The sequence below is a fragment of the Ooceraea biroi genome, chromosome 5 (genome assembly GCF_003672135.1).
Source record: "Ooceraea biroi isolate clonal line C1 chromosome 5, Obir_v5.4, whole genome shotgun sequence".
NCBI classification, from domain to species: Eukaryota; Metazoa; Arthropoda; class Insecta; order Hymenoptera; family Formicidae; genus Ooceraea; species Ooceraea biroi.
The window spans coordinates 13,283,374-13,304,695 of record NC_039510.1 but is presented as its reverse complement, the minus strand read 5'-3'; the positions used below and the strand labels follow the sequence as shown (position 1 = coordinate 13,304,695).

The 21,322-nt window shown below is 49.6% G+C and overlaps 2 protein-coding genes across 9 annotated transcripts in view; one reads left to right on the top strand and one right to left on the bottom strand.

Annotated features, from left to right (window-relative positions):
- Positions 1-16,583, bottom strand: part of LOC105280993 (zinc finger and BTB domain-containing protein 20) — a 105,809-nt gene extending 89,226 nt beyond the window's left edge. For 2 of the 7 annotated variants that reach the window (XM_020032226.2, XM_026969724.1), the window contains exon 1: positions 8,323-9,945. The gene's annotated coding sequence lies outside the window, so the exon portion shown is untranslated. Of the gene's footprint in view, positions 1-8,322 lie in introns of all 7 variants that reach the window. The other 5 variants (XM_026969722.1, XM_026969723.1, XM_026969720.1 and 2 more) reach the window with 5 other exon arrangements.
- Positions 16,584-17,282: 699 nt separating this feature from the next.
- On the top strand, positions 17,283-21,230 carry LOC105280992 (conserved oligomeric Golgi complex subunit 7). Of its 2 annotated transcripts, XM_011341893.3 has the most exons (11): positions 17,283-17,411; positions 17,679-17,768; positions 18,238-18,423; positions 18,504-18,635; positions 18,740-18,923; positions 19,008-19,201; positions 19,295-19,786; positions 19,879-19,999; positions 20,078-20,251; positions 20,344-20,802; positions 20,897-21,230. In XM_011341893.3, the coding sequence occupies exons 1-11, from the start codon at positions 17,409-17,411 to the stop codon at positions 21,067-21,069; spliced, it is 2,208 nt and encodes a 735-aa protein (XP_011340195.2). In that variant the 5' UTR covers positions 17,283-17,408; the 3' UTR covers positions 21,070-21,230. The 2 variants fall into 2 exon arrangements, with proteins under 2 accessions (XP_011340195.2, XP_011340196.2); XM_011341894.3 differs by lacking the exon at positions 17,679-17,768 and having other exon boundaries at positions 17,284-17,411.
- Positions 21,231-21,322: the final 92 nt, after the last annotated feature.

The window sequence follows — 21,322 nt, the reverse complement described above, 5'->3', positions numbered from 1 at the left end:
GCATTTTCCTTACACACATGTAATTGAAAATTTATGACAAGAGCACGTGCGTCTTGTACGCAAGAGATACGATTTACTCGATTCAAGTGGCTGTAATAATGTAATTACAAACGGAAATTTTCTGACGCGCGGAGATCGATAAATAAATCTACTCGTATTTGCTTGTATGTTGCTTTGTTTGACGGATCAGTTTTGTGAAGTTCGATCGCCAGTATATTTTCGGCTCTTTGATTTGGAGAACGTGTCCTAGAAAAAAGCATAACGACAGATATAACAATTACAGTAAATTTAATGTATACAAAAGCTGAAGTAATATGATTTTAAGTTTAATTAATAAAGTCTACGTTCCTTTTGTGCAACGCGAGCTTTTAGCAAATATTAAATATTTCTTAATAGGCAGCTAACTAACGCGAGCGAGTTTTTCAACTAAATTAATTTCGAACGAAACTTGATGCATATTCGGTTGTAAATATGAATATCGGCTTATTTCACATGCTTATCTTATTTAATAAAACATTCATCGTGTTTCCTTTGAAATATTCAGAATTCATCCCATGTTTCGAAGATCTCCGTGAGCTACATCGGAAATACTAGGAAATAAGGCGATGAAATTCCAATTCCGCGGCAACGGCCAGGTCCGTACACTCTCGGCGTGATTGTCAAACACTAATTACGCGGTCGACTTCAAACGCGCGCTCGCGCCGATCCGTTACGCGTGAGAAAATCTCCGCTCGATGCCAGCGCGTTCCCAGCGATGTAAGTCCTGTGTCTGTTGGAATTAAACGTGGAAAGGGTCGCTCGCGAATCGGGACCCGATCGGTTAACAATACGCGCGGCGCGCATTTTATCGTCGCGTCGCTCTCGGCGCATGGTGTTAGAAGGCACATTAGCGGCCAATTATCGCGAACTGCAACAATGGCAAGAGAGACTCGCCTGAAGTGCTAATAATAAATACGCAGTATTTCATTCACGACATCCGTAAGAACTGCCTCTTTTTTCCCGCCGCGCGTTGCGCTCCTGTAACCATGTTTGCGCGTTCATGAAATTTAATGACATTTCATAAAAATTTAATGCGAATCGGAATCTTTTTTTAACCCACGGCAAAAATTCGCATTGCTTGGAAGAGAACGGACAATTTTCAACGAAGAAAATGTCAAAGGAAAAAATACTCGAAACATTACGCGACACTTTCGACACAATGGATAAATAAAACTACAATTTATTAAAGAAAATTAACACGCGTTAGCCGCGCGGAACACTGTCTTGCGATCCTACAAGTTCAGGGAAAAAAAGACATTGTCTGCAAGCCTGATTACGAGTCACTGATTGTCGTACGACTTACTTGGCAGCTCCATCGCACCGCGTGTACCTCCGATTATCGATCGCCGCGATCGATTTTATCTCGGCTACTATGCCAGGCACGCGCGGGATCAGACACACCCTGACCTGCCCGACGCGGCGAGCACGTTTCCAGCTTCCGAACAATAATCACCGCGCCAATCGACGCGACGGACGGATAGACAGTGCTGTAACTTACAGCTCGACGCGTCGATTGTTGCGGATAATTTAGTAGCCCCTTCTGCGCGTTGACTTCGAAAAACATCGCATTGCAGGAATGTCGATGACCTTGCGGCTGTAATAAATGGCGAAATCCCGCATCCATCCGTGTCCACGTATGTGAGCACGAAAAATCCAGTCAAGGCCAGATATAGGAATTAATGAATACTTACATAATGGAGAGGAGCGTATATTAGATGCAGGAATCCTTTTCAGTACTCCTCTCTCGCAATGAAGAGTTCATAGAGTCGCAGTCTTCGCGACTGATATACGATTCAAGTACGGTAACTTTCTCTCTACGTAAACAACGTTCCTTTCTGGTTTCTCGACTTTATTTTGTTTTCTCCCCGAGTTTTTTGCGAGCCGCGCTCGCGACTCTTGTCCTCGCGAATTCACAGTCACGACTATCATTAATTTCGCGGTTCACGGCGATATGAATATTGTGTCAACGTTTTGCACGTCTAGCATGCGGAACATTCACGGCAAAACGCGAACAGCGGCCGTACAACCGCTCTAAAACGCAGCCGAGCACGGCAGCTCTAAGGAACTTAGAGCCACTGCTGAGGCATGTCGCTACTCTCGATCATCATCGGTATTGATCCCTCTCTCCTCGCTCTTGCTCTATCTCGCTTCCTCGCTCTCCTTCTCTGCCCCACGAACGCCTCCGCCATTCATTATTCACGATGGACGGCATCAAAACAGCGTTATATCGCGATATATTGTGCGGCCCGTACCAACCGAGAGTGCAATGTTCTTACAGAGGAACGCCCCGTGCAGTTTTCAGCGGCCCGGATACACACGGCTTTCGATTTTTCGCGATGAACCCGGAACGATAAATATTTATTATTGCCCGATAAATTCTCCGATATTATATTCTCCGAGTGTAATACACCGAGAACTGACTTGACTGTTTTTCATCCGCGGAATATCTCACTGATTTCGAACTGACTTTTCGTTTTCCTTGAAATGTTACGATACCGAGCATTTTCGAGTTCCACGCGGCCCGAGTAATAAAGGACTTTCCCGTGACATAATCTCTTCCACTTAATCCTAAGCTTAGATGTCCCTCATAATATCAAAATTTTTCCTAACAAAGGATCAATCTTGCGCCCACCAAGAGGTCCACCGTCAAGTCGCCGTTTCCAGGACAGCCCGTGCTCGACGTGATCGTTAAAAAGCGTCGCACGCGTCTCGGTCACCGCACTCGCTGCCGCAAGTAATGTCAATGTCGGAATATTGACAATAAAATATCGATCCACGGGTCCCGTGCGCATATAAGGGTTATCGTTATCGGCTCGCCGAGCAGCGGACGCCGGGTGCGCGCCCGAGTCAAATTGACTCGAGTCAAGTTGTGCGGATTCGAGTAGGGACGAGTCGAGTCGAATCAAGTCGAGTCGGAGCCGAGGTCGTTCGCACCGCGCGGCGACGAGCACGAACCGACATAATATGCCGGCGCAGTCGCGACGCGGAGCGGCGTGCCTCTCGCAGCCGCGTGACTGCGTCAGAGTCCCGCTTCTGTCCCTCCCTCTCCTCGTGTGCGGCCCTGATCTCGGACAAGCAACGCGTAACGAGGTACGAACTGCACCGTAAAACCGAGTTTACTAAACTGCCGGTTGCTTCGAGGCCCGGCCCGTTGATCGGACTTGGGCTACGGACACTTGTGCCGATGGCCCCGTTTGCTAGAAAGAAGCCCGGCCGGATAACGAAAAATCCAGGATGGGAAGATTTCTCGAGGAAGGAAGGAGGAGAAGAGGAAATGTTTCATTGATATTTCGCTGGCATACGTCGTGTTATTCCCGCCGAGTGTTATATTATTTTCTTTCACTTGCTAATGCGATTAAAATAAACGTAATGTTATCAAGCTATTTTAGGATTGATTGGTTATTTACACATATAATGATGGTATTTTTTAAGGTAGAACTGTGATCTGCGACTGAATAACGATGATTCACAAGTACGTGATTTATTATTACCATTGCGCAACTCGATCTTTGCTCTTTCGTAGTACGAAAATGCGTAAAAGTTACACGTAAAATTCTTATACAGACTGCCAAGGTTGCGGAGTTTTGAACTTGGTCGAAACGGCGCTTGAAAGACAGACGCGCAGAATAGGTTTCGAACAGTCGATTACTTTTTATATCGTGTAATAGGTAGGACTATTTTGTCGGATTGTTTGATTTCGCAAAACGACTGGCTTGCACTCGTAGGACGTGCATACGAAAGAGAGATCGCAGGAAGAAGGGGGATACGTGCGTGGAATAAATTGTTGGATTTGAATATGCACGTGATACCGGCGAAGCGTTACCGTACATTTTTGAAAGTCTGCCATTCCTACGTAACACGAAAATTGCATACTTTTAGAGCTCCAAGACGTACTTCGTCGTTCCAATGTTAAAGCGTCATTACGCAAACATTCAACCGATACTAATGCAAATCTTTGTAAAATTATGCTTATCAAATCTTTCTGATTTCCGCATTTAAATTTTCGTCATTGTAGTTCGATTAATAGCTTGGTCTCAACAGTTTTTCATACAGTTTGACCGTCTCTTTTTGTATGTGCACGAGTCGTATCACACGTCAGTCGCTTATTATCAAAATAGCATAAATGTAATCTTGGGACTTCAAATGAGTACACACATACATCGTAGCATTATTTCCATCCGCTTAATCGATATGTTCACAGCGTTTCAAAACAGGAATTGGACTACTTCGTTTTTAAAATAAGCGGTTTATAATACCGTATGATATTACGACACCGTTGCTCATTTCGTCATAACAGCAATAATACCTTCGCAACGGCAGCACGATGCCATCCATGTCAGTGTAAACATTTAACGCGTAACGGATATAACGTTCCGCAGTATAATCGTGTCCGATTACCGGCAATCGGTTTTTCAATTATATCCTGCAAGCATAATTAAGTTACAACGGCGGTACACGCGAAACCGTTCATTATCCGCTTGTTTGCCGATTATCGACGATCCTTCGGGTGCTTAAGGCACCTCTCTTCCTGTCGATCAACGGTTGACGATCTATTTCATGACCTATCTCTGCGGCACCGCGGAACCTAACGTTCAGATATTATTGAACGTCTCTGCCATGTTTCAATAAAAAGATTGGCGACACAATGTAAAATTCACATAAAAAGAGAAGCTCAAACGGTCTGTTTGCAGTATTCCTGGTGTGTTTACATTCACCATCGTTATCCATGGCTGCCCTTTTGCCTACGGTGAACGAGAGTTCAAGATCTTAAAACCGTTAAGACCCAGTTCACTTGCTGAAAATATCAATCTCGATTCTGCCGCGTTATATCGTTGGAAAAACAAAAAAATATCACCTCGTTTCATTCGCCCAACGTTCCTTTTCGGAAAAATCCCGCGGCTTCGCCGCGACGTCAAACATAACGCGATGAAGTTTGCGCGACGAGAAAATCACGTACAAGTCAGGTGATCGCGATGACGTCAAATAGCAGCTAGTTTTCAAAGCGTTTTACGATTTGCGGCCAACACAACACAACGGGAGTCGTGACGCAAGGTTCGCGCGATAACGCAATTCGTGCAGAAAAAAAAGGTCGAAAGTTCTTTTTCCAGCCATTAAAAGCGGTTTAATCGATTTCTAGCGTTAGCGTGGAAAGCCGTCGCCTCGTATTACAGCACGATTATTAAAACTATGTTATGTGGAATATAAAAGGATAAAAAAAAATGAAAAAAAAGTAAGAATGATTACGTTAGTCAGCCGTTGACGTCTGTTTGCATTAATCACAGCGAATAAAGTTTTCAGGAATAGCATCGCGATTTTCAAAACATCTGAGAAAAATATTTTTGCAAAATAAAATTTGTCACAACGTAAAAAGAGCTCAGCGAATAAAAGATTATTTGTCTATGAATGTTGGATAATAATACGAGCGATAATGATTAATCAAGAGAATCATACATCTCCCAATTGTGAATGTGTTCACGAATGCCATGTTGTTTCGCAACGACGTGGTTTCACAAAAAAATATAACGATAAGATTTACGATAGATATTCTCGAATGTAATCTTATTTCGGCGAGAAAACATGCAGGAGAAAAAACGAACCTTGTTAAATGAAGATTATCTTTATCTTTTTTTTTCCTACGTTTACGACATAACGTGATACTATTGCGTCTGATTCAATGTTATTTTCGGGTCAATACTAGCCGATGCTCTGGAATAGCGAGTTTGTTGGCCGCGAAAACGGACGACAGTCTACCAACGAGACCTTATTACGATTACAATTCGCGCGTTGCTCGCGAAACAAACGTCGGGCAAAAAGCCTGCCGTCATTTTTCCCGGAAGCAAAAATCCCGAGTAAAAATAATCACCTAACTAACGCTCCGCAGTTTTATTGCGTGGCGGATTTCGTGGAAAAGCCGCTCCGCTATAATCTCGATTTGCGACGCCGCGCCGATGAGTCATCTCTCAAAGCGATACTCCGTTTCGAAAAATTGCGCATGACGAGCGGACGACGCGCTTTTCGATTTTTCGTCGCGCGAGCGCGAGAGAGCCTCGTGGAAAATTAGGCCACTCGTCCGGAGACCGAGAGGATTGGTCGTGCTGGAGGGGCTTGGTTAACTAACGCTGATTAGAGAGAACCAAGAGACGCGATGGAACAAGAATAAGATATAAGGAACGAGGAAGAAATACGTGGTGTCCCACTTGCTCGAGCGACTTTATTTTAATGGCATCTTTCGACGAATTTAGGCTCGACTCTCTCCCATTCACGAGAGGGGAGGGGGGGGGGGAGGAATTACCGAGGAAGCCGATCCGTTTTTCAAACAGATACGTGCAAAGATAAATCCGGCTGAATCCGCGCGGAGACGAATCGCGCTGAATTTAAATGAGGAGTGATGCAACGTTATAGTTTATTCAGCCAACATTCACGCGGGTGATCCATTCTATATTTATACGCGTTAAGCGACGACGTATTGTTCGAGCTTACACGCCCTTCCTTTTTATTTCGTGCTACTCACGTTGTTGCGTTTTAAACCGCCACGAACGCCACGAGCCTTTCTGTATCTTCTGGGTCTGGCTGCGATATAAATAGGCCAGGAATATTCAGTCGGCGATGATTAGCGCTCTCGGTAACGCCGGCAATACGCGCCGTTGTGCAATCGACCCTAGGGGTCTGTTACCCTCGCGGTTAACCAACTCGGACAACTGTTCTTTTCAAGATCGTTGCTCGGATATCAACACGGAGGAAATATCGTGTCGAAGGTCGCGCCAAATGGCACGTTGCTGTTTCCGACCCTAAGTAATTCGTCCGTCGAGTCGTCCATCCCGTTTCTGAGACCGCGCTGGTCTCTCAATTGTATTTTGACATCTATAATAAGATCTCTAACGAGACGCGGATAGTTCCACGAAGAGGATTTTCCGCGCGGTAGCGGGCAGTAGTGCCGCTAGAAAATGTACCATGAATAAATTTGGTTTTCAGTGCGTTGATAATTCGGAAGTTTCGAACCCCCTGGAAGTCTGAAGAATAGAACACCGAGGCAAGTTATTAAAATCTGCGCATCAAACGGGACATCCAAGGGACCCCCATACTTAATGACGACGATGGGAGGAAAGCAGTTGCGCATGCGTTTCGCCGCATGCCGCGTTTTCAGATTCGCACGCTCGTTTCGGGGAGATCCATTACCAGACAGCGGTTAAAGCCACAAGACGATACCCCATGATACGAGGGGGAAGCGATGCCGCTCGGATTCACCTCGTAAGCGCCGTCGCATGGCGCGACAGTCGTCGGCGCGCTTCGCGTGACAAACAAGCGGGTTCGAGAACGCAGGGGAAGCGCTGCACCGCGCGGCCCGCACTAGCATATAGGCGCGAAGAGGAGCCCTTGCGCCAACAGTCCTCGCGGAGCTTAGACCCCGAGAGGAGGCGGGAGATGTACAAGAGATTTGTCGCACAAAACACACAAACACACATCGACGGACCGTATGCAGAAGTGCATGCACGCAGGCGGCAGAATTCGCGTAGTGCCGCGGGGGCACCGCACCACGTTACGTCCTGACCCGTATTATTTTTCTCTCGGCGCGCGTTCCCCACCACTCGCTCGCTCGCGCTTTCCTCTACCCGTCCCCCCCCCCCCCGCCGTGCCGACCGCCCTCCCCTCCTCAGAAGCTTCCGCGCGCACGCACGAATTACGCAGAAACGGATAAACAACACGCGAGAGAGCGCGTCAATGAAAGACGGAGCGGCGGGAGGAGCAGAAGGGAAGGAGGGAGGCAGAGTCGCTTGACAGCGGCGGCGGCGGTGACGGCGACCGCAATCGTCGTCCACGTCGGCTCGCCGGTCGCCTTTCGTCGTTGACTTTCGTCAGTCGCGATTCGCCAAATTTGCGATCGGCCCCGCGAGTGCACGCGCATCGCGCGCACACGCTCGTCGGAGCAACAGAGGGGGGGGGGGGGAGGGACAGCGATGAACACGCGGGGGATACGAACGGGCGGCGGGGTGAAAAAAACGGCGAGCGAGGGACACAGTTACGTGCAAACTGAAAGGGAAAGAGGGGGCGGGAAGAGAGAAAGAGAAATCAAAGAGAGGATAAAAGGGGGAGAGATGGGAAAGGAGAGAGAGAGAGAGAGAGAGAGAGACGCCGGTTAAACATGGCAGGCCATGCGGGCGGAAAAAAACAAGATTTTTAACGCGAGCGAACGAGCGCGCGTCGCGTGCGGCGAAGGGGGCCGAGGGGGCGGGGGAATGACGCGCACTGTGAATTATTATGTAGGTTTCATTGCGTACTACTCACGTTCTTCCGGTCGGCGTATCGGCCCAACTCGTGGTCGTGCTCTCCGGTGAGTGTGTCGACGTGGGTCCTAGCGCCAAGCGACGAGAGGACGTTACGGCAGAGGAACGTAGAGCGAACGAGCGGATGGACGAACGAGCGAACGACGTCGTCGTCGTCGTCGACGGTAGTGGCACACACGCGCGGGCTCACGCACTCTCTCTTTCTCTCTGTTCCTCTTACTTTCTCTCTCTCTCTCTCTCTCTCCCTTTTCCGCACCGCGCACGCGAGACTCGTCTCTCTCGTTGCGTCCGCACGACGGAAAAACAACAGCCACCGTCCTTTTCCGTCCTGGCCGTCTCCTTGTCCAGCGCACGGACGGGCTACTCTTTCTCTCACACTCTTTCGCTGGCCCTGTCTCTTTCTCTCGCTCTTCCTCCCTAACGCGGGGAGCGGTGAACGAGTGAACGAACGAAAAAAGAAATCAAACCGGCACCGCACCAACAACGCGCGTCACGGTTTAGTGCGCGGCACGTAGCATGTACGGGCGCGTATACTGTTTTTCGAGGCAATCGTCAGGTGTTGATACGAGGCGACGCGACGCGCGGCGCGCACATGCGAACGTGCTCCGTGCGCTTCACGCGCGAGACTCCTCTTTCACTCTCTCGGCGCGCGAGTCGGACGACGATGACGATGAGGATGTTGATGATGATGATGACGACGACGACAAGGACGATGTCGACGACAGAAACGTAACAACGATCAAAATGGCGTTTGCCGGACCGTCCGCGCGCGATCAGGTGGAAAATGCCGGAATGCCGCTGCTAGGAAAGATCGACTGACTGCCGAGGTCCGCGGCCCTAAGTGGTTTGACGTTAAGAACGAGCGGAACGAGCTAGAACGTGCCAAAGAGAGAGAGAGAGAAAGAGACGGGAGCAAGACGCATGGAGAGGGAACGAGCGAGACGGAGAAGGAAGACGTACGGAGGGGCCGGAGGAAGCGGTCGCAAGAGCGAGAGAGGCAACGACACGGTCACCATAGAGTGGGGGGACGAACGACGCTGCCTGGTAGGGATAGGGTAGGGGCGCGCTTTCCCCCACCACATCGCTCCGATCCGTGCGCTCGGACGACTCCGACTGCCTTCGATTGCTCTCGACCGCGAAAGCAGGGCCGTCTAGCGCAGTTAGGCCTAGCGCGGCCGAGAATTTCAATCTCCCCTCTTTCTCGGCTTGATAATTAAAATTAACGGTCCGAGCGCGCAAATCCCGGCGTAGCCATTTCGTTATTTCGCGACGATGACGCGACGCGAGATAAAGGACGCGTAACGCGCGTACGTTGCAACGGACAATAGAATCTTGGAGTATTTCGTAGGAAACTTTAGGCCGCACGAGGGAATTGGTAACTAAGGGGTATTTTTGCGGGTCTCTCTCGAGGCGACTCTCTAATTTGCTCGTATCGAATGTACTCTCCCAAGGCGGTCCGCGACCCATGGGTGGTTTCGTCGCGCCGCTTCTTCCCTCCTCCGATTTCCGCTTCCTCGCCTCTCCGCTCCTTCATAGACCGGTGCGGTTCGCGCGTTCGCTCGCCCGTCTCGCGAGGAATTTCTAAAAATCAATATACGCGTGCGAGGAGGCAAGAGAAGGGGCTGCGAAGCAAAAAAAATAAAAAAATAATTCGATATCCTGTTCGCCCCGGCCTCTTCTCCTTCCTCCGCCCCTCCCCTCTTTTCCCCTAACGCATCTACCGGTTTTTCTTTCGTTTTCCTTTTTTTCTCGTTATCCACCCGCGAAGCGAATCGTGCGCAGTCGGTCTCCCTCTTTCTCAAATCGGCGTCACCGACGAACAGGGCGATAGAGAAGGCAGGAGCAACGAGCAGGGGGGAGAAGGGGGAGGGACTGATCGGTTTCAAGGAAGAGGAACCCGCTTCGGGAGGAAGTCGAGCGCGATCGCGCGAGCAGGGCCCGGTGGAAGCGCGGGAGAGTTTATTTTCTCAGAAATGCGCCGAGCGCGCGCTCCCGGTAATGCGGTCTCTTCGGCCCGGCTCCCTTGTTGCCTTCCGAATAAATTCATTCAGACGCCCGTTCGCTCGTTCGCCAGCTCGCACGCGGGTCGAGAGACTCTCGTTCTCCTCCCCCGCTTCCTACCACTTCCCATTATCCCGCGTCGCGTGCACCACGCACACGCGGATGGCAATTAAACGGGTTAACGACATTTCGGCTTACACGTTCGGCTGCACAACGTGATCCGCGCTTTGGCTCCATATAATTGGCAGAATCACGGCGGAAAGTCATTCCTTCTGATTTTCAAGATTAAGCGTTACGAAATAGGACTCTTTCAACACTTAAACTGAAATTTGAAAAGCAAAATCGATTGACGATGATCGGTCTTCTTTTCGCGAAGCGTTCCTTGAAAGGTTGTGTTAAGTAAGGAAACATCTTGTTTATCAGGTACAATTGCGATTTAGAAACAGGATCGCCGGCCATAATGTCAGCCAATCAAGGCTGTCGGTGTAATCGGGCCAGGGAAAGAGATATCGCGACCGGATTCTGTTCGATTGTTCGATTCGTGTACGCTTTCACCTTTCTACTGCAAAGTCTGATGCTTTTTTTACAAGCACGCGCTTAGAATCGGCGTTTCGAAGCGATACCGCCCGATTCTTCCGGCGAACATTCGCAGAGATGTTGGAGAGGAGATCGAGAAATGCGTGACTCTGGAAATGATTAATCCAGGTTCTCCAAGGATCAATAGGTCTTGCACTGAACAGCGATTTTTCTGTCACGCTAAATAAAATGTCATGATAAAAACATAGTTGCGACACAGAGATACGTTCGCGATTTCAAAAATTATCTGCTAAAATATCGCAATGCAAAATTGGTATCGCGAGATCTCGCTCAATTCTGCAGACTAAAAATATGGCGAGAAATTCTGTCTCAACACTTTTCGATCTTCATAAAGGAAAAAAAAAAACGTATTCTCTTTATTCTTATCGAAAAAACTAGAAGGTAGAGGGATGAAATGGAAGGTACCACAAACGAGGAACGGCCTGGTTTCCAAGGATCGTATTTTAGAAGCCGCGATCGAACGCGATTAAAAGGGGAATCATACACATTTTATCCCTTCGACACGCTTTCCGGAACGTGTTCGCCTCATGGAGATCAAAATCCAACAACTTTGTCTGCCGGAAGTTTCGTCGAGCCGCGAGATTAAGCGAACAAGATTCGCATCGCACGATTCCTCACTGAACACTTGCCTGGATCATAGCCCGGAGACGATTTTCTTCAGTATTGGAGGATCGAAACTCTCTGTGACGTCTACCAGTCTAGATTTATAATACTTACAATTTACAAACGCGAAAGGCAGAGATCGTTAGGTTTATTCGTGACGACTCGTGGATGCATTCTCGCACGGGCGTGTAATCAAAAAATTAACTCGGCAAAGCATACCGGTTTCGTTTCCTGCCTTCGGGCCGTGCCGAGAAAACGCGAGGTATGATACGGCTTACGATCGATCGTTAGTAGAGATGCAGCGAGATTGAGTTATGGCGCCCACACCACCGCTCACTTGGTCATAAACTCACGTCGACACGATTAAAGGTACGGCACTACTTAGCAAAGCGCGTACGTTCTAAGGAGGCTTTCATTCCGCAAGGGGGTGCCGATAATGAAGTGTACGTGCAGTTGGGAGCACATAATATGATAATTAACGCATATATATGTATATATATAATATAATATCACACAATACAGCACCCTAACCACAAGTACTCGCCCCTGAGTCTGTATGAGTAATTGTCTGAGGGTCTATTTTCTCATATTGATAAACTCAACCAAGTGGCAACCAAGCTGGACAGTAAAGTAGCCGAAGCGTTGGTTTCATGTGCGCTAGGGACCGGGATAAGAAAGAGAGATATACATACATACATATATTAATCGGCTGGACCAAAATGTAACATATCGCAGCCGCAATGTATGCGTGTGACACACCACCGTCCCCAAAAGAAGAGGTTGAGGTCCGACACCAAAGTTCGAAGACCGGACTGTGTGCCACTGTACGTGTACGTGTGTATGTGAACAGGTGGAGGGGAATGATAACAGCGAGTCAGCGGTTCATCAGCGGTACATAATCGCAGCGGGAATCGCCCGGCAATTGGCGATCGCTGCGTTTCTTCACGCGCAGGAAAGGGAAAAGGAAGAGGCCGACAAGAGATCGATTTCCTGCGTCGGCAACAACACACAGAGCCGGACTGGTGCGTCAAAAATCGCCAAGTCGGGTGGCGTATCGCGCGCGCCGTGGCGATACGAAGAAAAAGAAAAGGACAAAAAAAAGAAAAAAAAAATAGTGAGGCAGACGGGAGAACAAGAGATCGATTTCCTGTGCCGCACAGCCACCGTCGAGTTGCATTTGGCGGGCCCGTGTTTCATATCTGGCCGCCGCGTTAAAGTATCGATCAATTTGCTGCAGAGTCGTGTTCTTCTTTCTTTTTTTTTTCTGTTTCTTCTTTGCAAGAATAGCTCCGGACGCTTCGAAACCGGGATGATTTCATCGAGGTCGCATCTCGGGGGGTAGAATACGCGAAAACGGTCCTCGTGTCTGCTCGTAACTACCATTTTCTCGGCGCAAACGATATCGTGAATCGTGCGGCGGTCATACCGATCTACGAGTGCCACTCGCGCAAGTATAATGGTGCAATATCGTGAGCCAGGCATCACCGACAGTGCGAGAATAGGTTCGCTCGATAATTTCGGAATGCCGAAGAAGGTGTGTTAATTTATTGCACCCGCGCGCGCTGTTACGTGCTGCACTTTTTTAAAATTCTTTGTACTTTTGGCGACCGAGATTCCTCGACTCTTCTCCTACCTGGATCGGATGATTTCGTATTTTTTTACATTCCCACGCGTAATTTTAATCAATCAGGGAACTTAAAAAATTTACTTCATCTTTACCTCCAAATAAAGATTCGCCAAAGTGTACGAAACACTATTGGAACAACGAACCGTCTCTTCCGTTGGCTGCGTCGAAAGTTTTCTTGCTACTCCTGCGAAGACCATGCCTATTCGATTGAACAAAAAAATTTATATAATAATAAAAAGAAAAAAAATACCTTTACGTCTCTCCTCGAGATCGTAACAGCGCGCGTGCGATGTAGCCCCGAAGTTGGTACGAATCCGGTACGACTTCGCGGCGAGTTCGGATTTCGATGCTACCGGACGCGCGAAAATGAGCCTTGCGCGCATCGGTTTCACTGACCTTAGCCTTAAAACCTCGGTTCCGCCGAACATTTCTATCGAGACTCAGAACTGAAAAGAAAAGACGAAGAGAATCGGTCCGAGTGCTGCTCGTACTTTTATTTAACTGAAACAAAACTCTCGCAAAAGCGACGGCGAGTCAGTCGCTGAAACGGAAACGCGTCGCGTTCTGAGAAAATGGTCGCCGCGTAAGATTCGTTCTCTCGTATCTATCGCATCGAGAATCGAACTCACCGTGCTCACACCGGTTCGATCGTCGACTGGAGCGCGGTATCGGGGGATTTCCAGATTTCCGATCGCGGGTCGGCCCAGGTAACCACGTATGTCGGCACCTACTCGCAATTCTCGAATGCTGCTGCTGCTCGGACAGAGTGCTGGGAGAACAGTGCTTGCAAGAGAGGCGAAAAACAAGTAGTAATAGTAGAAGAAGAAGAAGAAGAGGAGGAAGAAGAAAAATAGAGAAGTATCGGCGTTACCTGTAACGCGCAGAACTCACCAGGGGCCCCTGCCGCTCCTGGGGAATCGGCCTTGTGGTCCCCGACCGGAAGCGTCCGGAAGAAGTCGCGGTTGGTACCGTGAAGAAGGCTCAGCCAATCCCGCGCCACCTCCTTCGCCGAGCGGGGGCTTGGGATTGGCTGGTCACTCAGCCTCAAGGCCGCTCTGATGAAGCTTCTCTTTCTGCCCTTCTCCCAACAGGCCCCGAGTGTTGTTGTACTACATGGCAGCGCGCGGGGCCCAGCGGAGAACAGCTATCGGGGTGGCGACTCCGCGATTCCGCCGCTCTGGAAAAATCCTGGCGCTTCGATCGGCACGTCGAATGGCGCGACGGCGAGACAAGCGGCGGAATTGTCGAGTCTCTCAACCCGATGGAGACGAAGGAAAGCGTGCTGTTGGCGGTGCGTCCGCCCCCTCCGGGGAAGAGGCACCGCCGAGCGCGCGAGCGCGTGTCACGCTCGCGCGCGACACGGATATCCCAAGTGCACAGTCAATATTCCGAGATACCTGGATTCCCCAGTACTCACTGAGAGTAGATAATGCGACCGTTGCTTGTTATTCCGCGAGAATCACTCGTGCGAAGAGCGTTACGTGATAAATCTAATCAGTACTACGATAAAACTATCACGGATTGTAAAACGAGTCGAAAATAAATTCACGAAAAGACATTTCCGTTTGATTACGTCTGAATTATTTTGCCAGAGTTCCTTATCACGAATTTCAGCAGAGAGCACGATGTCGCATGCAAGTACTTCGAAATCCGGGTACTTTTTCTCGAAAACAACAGTCAACGCGGATATCCGTGCGTTACACGGGACATCCAAGGGACGTGCAAGAGTGTCCATTGAACGTCCGAGCTGTATGGAACAGATGGGTGTAATAGGATGGGAAGAGAAGGGGCTGCCGTTCTTACAGGCGATCTTTTTTCCATGAGTCTCCTTACTACCTATCGCGTGTCGATTTACGTCGACGACGCCAGCGTGTACAGTACGTAATGTCGGATAAAGGCCAGGATAAAGGCCGGTCATTAATGCACGGTGCCAGATTGGAGCGTAGGTTGGAAAAAAATTCTCACAATTTTGCGTTACCACGTGTCGGATTGGTATATTGATGCATGATAATGGGCCGGATCGCCCCTCCTCAGCGGCGAGGAGAGTTCGCATAATTTTGCAAAAGGCGTCGTTTAACAATGCGTAAAGTGGGATCTCTGCATGGATGCGTCGGATGCACCTCGAAATGCGTGGCGCGAAGCGACGCGTTGCGTAAGACGACGCTTCGACGCGCGAGGCATACGCGTGTGCGTGGTGGCGAAATCGTATTTTACTTCGCCGGCGAATTTCCACGAAGATGGAGAACGAGCACTGTTGATTCTGTACTCTCGGGATACAACCGAGAGAATAAGAGGGACGCGTCGGAAGCGTCGCCGAGCAACTACGCCTTCGTTCCGAGTCTGTTAATTGATCGGGTCAGCTGTTAAATTTAGCGTGTGGAACAATGCGGCGCGATATGATACAAGACGCTCCGGAATCCGCGTACTTCCTTCGGATCATGAATATTTAAAAATCTGCAACCAATGATATCACTCAATTATTCAATAAACGCCTCGAATTGCTTCAATATACAATTTGCAAAAATTCCTTAAATGCCCATGAAGTAACTACTCCATAATTTTTAACAGAGTTGACGGTGATATAATACCAATTATCAGAATTCACTTTGTTTTTTCGTTCCTATCGATTTTACGATTACCAACTTCCCACCCTGTTAGTGTGATAAGTAAGTAACGGCAGAGTAGAGAGAAAATTGTTTCGTTCTTTAGCTACTAAGGAAGCATGCGTCCTCGGAGACACCCCGTATAAGTGCATGTAACGTACGGCAATCGGCCATGTGTGCGCACGATTCACGGACTGCCGACGACGGCCGCTCTCTCGCAAACGATGAAGGGCGAAGGGTGGGTGGCCAGCCGGCGACGGGCTTCTCCTGGATTCTCGTCCACGACGGCAGCGGGAAGGCAGCGGTGTTGCGTTCTCCCTTCCTTAGTTGGGCCGCGCGCGGGGGCGACGATTTTCAGGGTGGCGAAATTCCAACTTCCAACTGTTGCGCAAATGGCGTGGCGCAAACGCAGCTTCGAAGGCGTGGCGATCGACAAAGGGCCCGGAAGCGGCCGATAACGCGCCGTTTTCCATTCCCCCCTCTTCACTCCCTCGCACCCCGTTTTTTCCGTCTCTTCCCTTTCCTCCCACCTTCTTTTTCGCCGCCTCGTTACGCACCACCTGCGGAATAGGAAGCGATCTGGCCGCAGAATAAACGAGTAACGCGCCTCACTCCCGTCGGGAACGCGGGATTCACGATCGCGAAGGGTAAGGGTGGCGGTAGAAACAGAGGAGGAGGAGGAGGAGGAGGGCGGAGGTGGTAACGGCGACGGCGACGTTCGACGAAGAGGCCTCTTCGGCCTACACGAGTCGCACGAACGTCTGGAATCCGAGACACACAAGTCGTCTTTATCACAATTACTGTTAAGCGGGACACGTCGTCCGCTTTATCGCCTCGTTCACCCCCTCCTTTCCTCCCACTCATTCTCTTTCTTTATCTCTATCGCTGTCCTGTCTTTCTCACTCGACACGCATACACGCATACACGCGCGCCTCTCTCTCTCTCTCTCGACCCTCCTCTCATACTTTCTCCCTCTCACACATACACATTCTCGCTCTTTCTCCTTCTCTTATTGTAAAGCTGCCCGACGCATTTTCCATGACGCACCGCGCACGATAAAACACCCGCCCGCCGCCGTTTCCCTCCGTCGGACTGCCGGACGTTAGCTAGAGCCGCGCTAACCTAGGAAGTGTGCGCGATGAGCCCCGCCGTGAGCAGAGACCAACCTCCCCGTCGCTCTTGTCCTCCACCTCCTCCTCCTCCTCCTCCTCGTTGTCGTCGTCGTCGTCGTCGCAGGATGCACTGTGCGATCGATCCGTCGCGCGAATCGATTACCTTTTTCCGTTCGCGATGGATGGACACGCACGCACGCACGTACGCAAGTGAGCACGCACCGAGTACGACGGGTACGCGGATCGCCGGACGATCCTCGGCGGAGTCGCGACGCTCGCTCGCTCGCTCGGCGCGACGAAGCGCGCTTAGTGCGTGACGAACGACTCCTCGTGCCGCGCGCCGCTCGATGCGATACCACGACGACGACGGTGACGGACGCGAACGCGACGCGAACGATCGAACGGAAGGGAGGAGATAAAGCCCGACCTTGGCGCGGTGCACCTCGCGGGCGGCGTTGCCCCGGGATCGACTCCTCAACACGCGCACGACTCCCAACGGGGTGTAGACGGGACAGCGAGCCGGGAACGCGCGTTACTCACGGCCATGGTAAGCGAGAGCGAGCGCGGCGTCGGTTCTGCGCTTTTCATCGGTCGTTTTCCTTTTTGTTTTTGCGCTCTTACCTCGCGCTCGCTATGACGCACGAGCTTATGGTCGCGATCGATAGATTTCCCGCGGAACGCCGCGCGGACGCCGACGTCGTGCCCGTCACGACCCGCCTCGTCGCGGGCCACGGGAAACCGACGGCGGGATCGCGCCGAGCTCGAGCGACGGACATGCATGACAGCGTTCCTAACCTCAAAACCGTCGTTTCAGGACGTCTCCGCGTTCTCCGACGACAGCTTCGACGTGAAGGAATGGATCAACCGGACGTTCAAGTCCGCCGAGGCACAGGAGAACAAGGATGTGAGTCCTGCCATCTCCGGCGATCGTCCGTCCACGTCGCGTCGACGCGCTTCTCGGAACCGAGTCGCGCGCTCGTCGCCGCGATGCCCGTCGGCCGCCAGACTGGCGGCTTCCACCGCGCGGTAGCGGTCAATGACACCGGCCGTCTGTTTAAGACTCATCTTTTTCGACGCTCTCTTAAAAATAAACACATCACCAATCCCGGAAAGCACTTTGCGTGTCGCCCACACACCGAAAATTACGCTTACGTGTTATCGACGGGCAATGAACATTCCTGACGTCACACGAATATTTTTTCGTCTCCGTTTTCGATAAATGATTATGCAGATATGATCGTACTTCATGCATTAATAATTTAGATTATTTGATTTTTATGGTTTATCTGTATTGTTGAGTTATCGCAATTCTGCGAAAAGGAATTTTGACCAATGAAGGTTTTGACTTTTGACACGGTTGACTTGCTCCGCAGGCTTTCGTCTCATCATTGGTGATGAAGTTGCAATTGTACGTGCAACAAGTCAATAGTGCTCTGGAGGAGACTAGCCAATCGGTTCTCTCCAGCTTGCCGAGAATCCTGAGGGACACTCAACTGCTGCAGCAGGAGACCGTAGCGCTAAGGGAGAAAATGGTTGCTGTCAAGCAAGAGATCGCCAAGGTATCAGCAAACCTGATTTATCCAATCAAATGTTACCTGCTGATGTCATCCGCAACGTTAAAACGTATATGCGAAAATAGGTCGAGAGAGATACAGCCTCTTCTATGGCGATGCTAGAGAAGATCGACAGGATAAAAACGGAGCTGCAGACTGCTAAACAGGGTTTACACGAGGCTGATAACTGGACAGTATTAGCGAACGACGTGGAGGAGGTAAATGATGATCCGTTGCATCTTCACGGCTTCTTGATAACAAAATGAAATGTGTTACGCACGCAGTGCACAAAACTTGAGTATATTCTCTCCTGATGTTGCAGGTATTCGAGTCCGGCGACATTGAAGCCATATCTAATAAACTGTTCAGCATGCAGAAATCTCTAGCGATGCTCGCGAACGTGGTCGATTACGAGGACAAGAAGCTGCAGTTGGAAGGCTTGAAGAATCGTCTGGAGGCGATGGCCAGTCCACGATTGGTCCAAGCATTCACCGCTGCCAATCTGGGTAAAGTCTGTTGAGAGCTCTTGGATTGATCAACGCGATTATCCCTTCGTAGAATACGCATCTGATACCAACGTCTGTGCACAGAACAATCCAAGGTTTACGTGGACATCTTTAGCAAGATGGAACGTCTGCCGCAGCTGCTCAAGTACTATCACAATTGCTTGAAGGTCTCCCTGGCGCAAGAATGGAGGCGCACCATTGAGCTAGCGCAAGACGAGAACGTGACCTATTGGCTCCACACGTACTACGACAAACTGTTATCTTCCTGGCATGAACAGGTACGCCTGTAGATCCGCTTCAGACGCTGAGGTATCGAGATTCGTTGCGAAATACTTTGCGAATGCATCCTGTCTCCGTTGTTGATGTTAAAGGTGAAATGGTGCCACCAAGTATTCCCTGATACGTCGATGGACATTCTCATCGAGGTGTACGCTGACCTTTTGAGGAGCCTAGATCCCAGTATTCCGGAGTGCATAGAAGCAGTGCTGAAGCAACATTCCAACGCGGTGCAGTTGTCGATATTGCTCGAGCTGAAGCAGATGACGAGACATTTCGCTGTGAACTTGAACGGTGCTATCGAGACGTCGCAGCGCGGCAAGTCGCAGAGCGAGAAGTTGTTGCCGCTGGCGCAAGCTACGTACGCGCCTTACGTTCCGTACGTCGCCAAGTACAGCACGTTCGAGACGGCGCAGCTGGAGCAGCAGCTCCAGTTCCTGGATCGTTCGCACGACGACTTGAGCGACACTATTAATTCTCTTTCCCTCAGCATCTCCAGGATCATGGGCTACGCTAACGAAGCCAACAAGCGTTGCAAGCTCTTTACCGAAGGTTGCGGTTATCCTGGTTTACTGCAATCGTTAAATGTACGTTAAATGCACTGCGGATCCCTCTCGTATAACATGGCGAATGCGAGTCTTTCATTGTGTCGATATCATTGTGCGTTGACATTTTGCAGATTTTCTTTAACCGATATCTTGAGAAATATCAGCAGGGTCTGCGACAACTTGAGCGGAAGAAGGTGAAACACGAAGATTGGAATCTGTTTCAGATGTGCCTTACCTTGATGCAGACAATTGGTGATTATCTTAACAATTGATCGATTTCTCGGATAATAATTCTCGCAAGTCAGTCGGCCTAATCGCGTCATTGTGCAGGTGACCTGCTGCAACAGGTGCAACAGTTTGAAAAATCGCTCGTGATCGACATCACGGAAGTTAACAATAAATTACAGAGTACGAACGGCAGTATTTTTTGCCAATACAAGAAGCTACTGCTAACCGCAGCGGGGTGCGGCGATCTGGAAAATCTCGTTGCGTCTTTCCAGAGAGGTGGGTACGCCGCGTGTTAGCGATGCTATCTGCGATATTGTAACACGAGACGGGCGTGGATTATCAAGTCTCCTTTCTTTTTTTTTGTGTAGAGGACAAGACAATTCTCGACTCGATCGTGAAGTCTGTTCAGAAACTCTGTTCTGATTTGCATCACACGACGTACGAGGTCATTTTCGCGCCGATATTCACTCAACTGCTGCTGGTGCAAAAGGCGCCGGCCTGGTCGGCGGACACCAGCAAGATGTCCAATCTGAGTTCAGATCTGCCGGATTACAGCTTCGCACCTCAGGAATACATTACGCAAGTCGGACAGTATTTAATGACTTTACCGCAACACCTAGAACCGTTCCTGTTGAGGGATAATCCGAGTCTGACGCAAGCGTTAAAAGCGGCTGATCCGCAATATGCCCAAGTCTCGACCGAATCTGGATTCACCGGTATACTGTTGGACATCGTCGCACGTGGAACGTGTCAGATGTTCCTGGATCAAACCTTGGGTATCTGTCAGTTGAACTCCGTCGCCTGCAAACAGCTCGCGACCGACATCGGTAAGTTTTGTGCTCAGCAGTTTTACATTCTGAAGAATCAATCTTTTTAAAGACGCGCTACAAGTATAAATGATGTTTAAATTATATGTTACAGACTACCTTGGCAACGTGTTAGAGGAACTCGGTCTGTGCTTATCGGAAAATCTGCAACACATGTCGTTATTATTAAGATTATCTCCGGAGGATTATCAGAGTGGCAGTTCTGGTTGCAATGCCCGTGTCGTAGCCGCCGTCAGACAGATGCGCAATATTACGTCTTCTGGCTGACACGACTGTCATCAAATAGGACATACGTTGTAAAATAAGAGTTCATTAATGTATATTTTTTTGACGGCGATTTCGTATGGCATTTGTATAACGTGCTTGATTATACTTCAATTGTAAGAAATAAGGTCGTGCAGAATAATAAAGTAATAATATGCGGGCGCAAATTCACATTTTCTTTTTTCATTTGACATATGTTTATCACAAGATCCCGATCTATATTTGCTATGAATAGAAAAAGAGACCTTTTTTTCTT

Bases quoted from the DNA above. Each gene is read 5' to 3' on its own strand.
- LOC105280992 (XM_011341893.3), top strand. The intron at 20,000-20,077 runs GTGATTATCTTA...GTCATTGTGCAG, and splicing joins TACCTTGATGCAGACAATTG to GTGACCTGCTGCAACAGGTG. The intron at 20,803-20,896 runs GTAAGTTTTGTG...TATATGTTACAG, and splicing joins ACAGCTCGCGACCGACATCG to ACTACCTTGGCAACGTGTTA.